Source organism: Atta colombica, unplaced genomic scaffold, assembly GCF_001594045.1.
Source record: "Atta colombica isolate Treedump-2 unplaced genomic scaffold, Acol1.0 scaffold13, whole genome shotgun sequence".
Lineage (NCBI taxonomy): Eukaryota > Metazoa > Arthropoda > Insecta > Hymenoptera > Formicidae > Atta > Atta colombica.
The window spans coordinates 970,382-975,517 of NW_017259217.1; the positions used below are offsets into that span (position 1 = coordinate 970,382).

Here is a 5,136-nt window from a genome sequence, read left to right on the forward strand (position 1 = left end):
TAAATCGGACACAAAAAATTATTCGTATAAAAAAGTCACATTTTTATTTTTCAGAGCCAAAGACCGAGATTTTAGGTGCGCCAGAGTTGTTCATCAATCGAGGTAGCACCATCAATCTCACGTGCGTCGTCTTACAGAGTCCAGAACCACCCGCCTACATTTTCTGGAATCACAACGATGCGGTAAGTTCGATCTATTTCCGATTCATTATTCTTATTTTTATAGTAATCGTATTGTTACGAGAAATCCGATCCGTATTGAGAAACATCCTTAAGCACGCTTAAGCACGCAACATTTACGCGAAACGAATACGCAGACACTGCAATATTACACGATTAGCAAGACCTAGATATATTACTGACGCGCGCGATTCTGGCCAACGTTGACTTTGCACACGGATAATTAATGATGATCCTACTTCCCGAGATATATTCTAATATTACGGAAGGTAACACGTCGAATAAGTTTCTGTTTCGCCGCCGCGAGACCAAGTTTCTGCGAGATGAAATTTTCAGCCAAAACTTCCGTCTCTTCGTCATGTTTATTGCGTACGCAGTTGTTTGAGATTATTATTGTCACTGCTGCTGTTATTATTATATCCTAAGAATTTTTTGTCATTAGCTTTTTACAAATGAATTACAGTTCGAAATAAATACAAAATATCCTAACGATACATATCTCATTGTTAGATAAGAGAAAGTTTCATTTTCTCCTTTAATTGATATAATTGATCATCTCACAAACTGTTTAATTACGAGAAAATTCCTTTATTAAATGGTTATTTTATTAATAATGTGTAATATAATATGTATAAAAATAATCTATAAAAAGGTGCGCGCGCACACACACACCCACACACACACACACACACACACACACACACTCACAGGAGAGACATTTAGGATTAATAAAAATTACAAAATTTTAATTTAAAAAATACATGAAATTTATATTTTAGAAATCTTTTATTTTTAATAAAAAATATGTAGGAAATAATAGTTTCCTTTTATAAGAACGAAATTTATGAAAAATTAATTATTTCGTTCTTTCCGATCGGTATAATTTCAAGAAGCCATAATAATATGACTAGCAGAAATTTCAAATGGTATCTGTATTTGAGAAATCTACCTCTCGCGAATTTTGCTGCGGAATAATAGCAGCGAAGAGATGCGTGATAAATGGCCGTACAGGCGTCGGCGAAAGTCGTCTCTAATCAGGTCCTTCGCCTGGAACTTCAGGAAGTCGAACAGTTCCGATTAGAGCACTGATAGAGGACGGTAGGCGCACTTACCCACCTGCTGTCATACAAGAATGTTGAGCAGTTTGAAATGTTTCCGTAGTTAAGAATTAATCGAATGGTATTTGCATCTTTCCGACTGAAATATTTTCGTCACAGTCTTAACCATCAAAGAAAGGGATAATGGACAATATTTATCCATTCGTGTAATAAGAGTATTCTCAGAATATTTGCGCGGGTATTTATTATAATTAATATGTTATATAAATCGCACACAAGTTTATAACTAAGCCAATCAAAAATAATGTCTAAAAATTCGAATTTAAGCTCTTAAAATATGTTGTAACATACAAATATTCTGCTAAAAATTTGCTTTTTCTAAACTTTTTTTTGATATTTCCATTTAAAATGATGAAGTACTAATGAAATCCAAATAATTCAACAAATTATCATATACGAATTAATTAAACGAATTAATCAAACTGAAAAATATATTTTATTATTTTTCTATCTTAATATTTATTTATAATGAAATCCCTTATCGACAGCCTTTATTGATATTCTGAAACTTAAGATTTTCACGACTTTCTAGTTTTTAGCACGATAACAAAGTTTTTCTGGCGGATGAATTAAGTATGTGCGCGCGCACAAAGGGGATTATAAAACATTCCGACGGTGGTGGCGGCGAACTGTTTGCGAACGGCTGACCGACCAATAAATTTTGATAATGTCCTGGTTGGCTGGCTCGCCGCTAAATCGTGAGAGTCGTGGCAAAATTGGTAACGGCACTCAGGAGGTTCCATTAGGCGCATTAAGCTCTGACCGAGAGCTTTGGGACTCGCTTGGGTACGTAGAAACAACGTTCGTTCGCAAGCCTTAAAGAGAACTCCGTCGTGCGTGACTAACGCGTGCAGCCTCGAAGGGTTCTGGACCGTAAATGAGCCGAGAGGGACTCCCTAATTCCTCAGATATCATTCTGTCAGTCCCTTCATCCTTTATCGTGAAGTACTGGAAGATATTGATAATATCCCGTGCGATTAGTGAGAGCCAGATTTATCAGCACCGTGTAAAACACAATAATGTTGCGACTTTATGCATAAATAATTAATATGATACTCTCAAAACATTTCGCAATCAATGTATTCTCGCAGCGCTTTATATATGTAGACTCTTGTTTTAGAAGAGAAGGTGATATTATGGCACCTCAATTACATTTTATATAATAACTTTGTTAATTATCAATATTTAAGTTTAAAATTGACAATTACTCATTAAAACGTTGTTAAATTGATTCTGGACTCAAAGTTACGAAATATTTACTTTATAATTACTTTAAATATTTATTACTTATTAGGATATTATTAATAAAAATGTGGCGACACTGCATAATGACTCGAAAAAAAAAATGAGTAGTAATGTGGTTTTTCATAAAAATAGCCTTAAAATATTAGTTTTATTTAGAAAACAATATTTGGTTACAAGATTAAAAAAAAGGAAAACATTTTAAAATGTATGCAAATGAATGTACATTCACATAACTTCTGTATATAAGCTACTCAGTACTAAAAATCTCAGTTAATTAAAAATAGTACATATATACGTAATATAAATTATAGATTAACAGTAGAGCTACAATCGATTATCAAATAATTATTTTGATATGAAAACTCAAAAAAAAGTAAGTAATCAATACAATAGAGGGCCACATTAGCAAAATGCCATACTATTGTTTAATTTTATAACTCGAAATATATACAGTCAAAAAAAATGTTAAATAGCAAATACATACTCAAAAATATATATATTCATGCGATAATACGCTCAAGTTTAAGAAAAATGAGGAAGTAGATGTAATTAAATGCTAAAATGTACCTCAAAAACATTTCGAAATACTTGAAAATAGAAATATTGTACGTTATAATAAATGCTGGCTATCGAGTATTGATATATTAGCATGATAACAGCGAGCTCTACTGAATAAATAATTCAATCCCTAAAAAAATCTTTCTAAAAAAAAAAAATTTACGCATAAAAAAAGATGTTGAATACATTCTTCTTAATCGAAAACGGATATAAAATAAATGTAATTAGCTAAATATTTTACGCAAGACAAATAAGACAGGCTAAAAGTAATTAAAACTGTCAATTGGATTATAGTGAAGAAAAAACTTGATGTGCCTGGGTTAAATTAAAATGTAATATTCTAAAACCAATATGTTTTCACAGTACGGAAATTATTTGCGAATTATTAAAAAGATTATTACGTACAATATATATACATTTTGCAGATATACACAATACATGGAAACAATAATTCAACAAAGAAGAGATGTTAATAATTGCTTACTAATTTTGTAAATTTATCTATAATGTTATTATATCTAAATATTATCAATATTATCAATATATTCAATAAGTAATCATTATAATAATAGCGGAAATATTATGGGAAGCCACAATACATACACTCATAATATCACCTTCTCTTCTATATTATCTCTTCTATAATATAAGGATATCTAAAACAAGTTTACAAGATCGAGCACTTGAAATAATATCATTGAAATAATCTTACGAGAATCCTTTTACGAGTATACTTTCGTTTTATCTTGACTATTTTTCACTTTGTATTTGCATGGAGGGTTACTCGTGTGGATTTCCGTGAAAGCTTCCTTAGTTTAACAGATCAAAGTGCGCGTCTGGATCATCCACTTTAAATATTTCGTCAGCGCTTCTGATATTTTTGGCAAAGAGACCTCATAGGAGATTACATAGGAGTTCCCATAGGATCGATTATAGGACAGGCAAAATAATAGCACTACTCAAACCCATATCTGATAGCAATTTTGCACGCTCATAATGATTCATGCTCGAAGATGTTATGATGGCCTTCGGATATGATGAACATACGATTGCTGCGACCGATAAGGAAGGAAGGAACAACCCTTAGGAATCGTTATCGTCTCGAGGGGAACTGACTGAAATTCTCGATAATAAAGTCGCTCGGATCGATTCACCGCGACGCGAAACATTTTCCGGCCGCAAGGAATCTACCAGAGCCACCCGGGCGCGTTTGCTTTCACGCTCCGATATACCTTATCCCTTTGATTTTGATTGAATTTCATGCCCGCGTCTATTGCGGCGACCGCACCTTGTAGCGACGCGCTTATAGATGCGCGATACGATAGATGTAGAGATATTTTAATATCTCTACATCTTATAGATACTCCAAGTGTTTTAAAACGCGCGAATAATATTTGGACATTATGCTAAAATTCAATGAAGAAAAGATTTTGTTTCGAAAATTCAATAAAAGTAAAGAGAAATTGATTTCGTGAAAAATTTAATATATTTGTCATATATAATTTCTTAATTAGGATGAATAACATTTAATTGTTATTGTACAGTAATAAATCTATATGTTCATAGTCGATATTGCGTTATTTGTATTTATCTAATTTTGTTTCTATTGACTCTGTACATTTTCATTCAAATCAGTCGAGAGTAAATTAATTTATTTTAAATATTCTATTATGAAATATAGTTAAACAAAATAACATATTAAATCTTATTTATATCTATGTTGCTCATGGAAATTTGCCAAAAGAAGAGTGAGGCATGAATGCCGCTGCCAAATCGATTTCCGCGATATATTATGGGAAAAGGAATAAAAGCATGTTTTGCAGATCTGTGATTACAGTTCGTCGGATGAATGAAAGCATGAGTATATTAATGTGAACAACAACATAATTAAAAATCAATATTGCGTAAATCGAGGGGTAACCACATAATGCAATCGTGGAACAGAGTCTTCAAAATCATTATAAAATTCATACGAAATCTCTATGTATAATCCAATAATTATATATATATATATATATATATATATATATATATAT

General features: G+C 31.9%; 1 protein-coding gene across 4 annotated transcripts in view; it reads left to right on the forward strand.

Annotated features, from left to right (window-relative positions):
* LOC108684293 (tyrosine-protein phosphatase Lar-like) overlaps positions 1-5,136 on the forward strand; it is a 320,687-nt gene that overhangs the window by 306,520 nt on the left and 9,031 nt on the right. For all 4 annotated transcript variants that reach the window (XM_018188539.1, XM_018188540.1, XM_018188542.1 and 1 more), the window contains exon 5: positions 55-182. In XM_018188539.1, the coding sequence (XP_018044028.1) occupies positions 55-182 (128 nt within the window). The remainder of the gene's footprint in view (positions 1-54; positions 183-5,136) is intronic.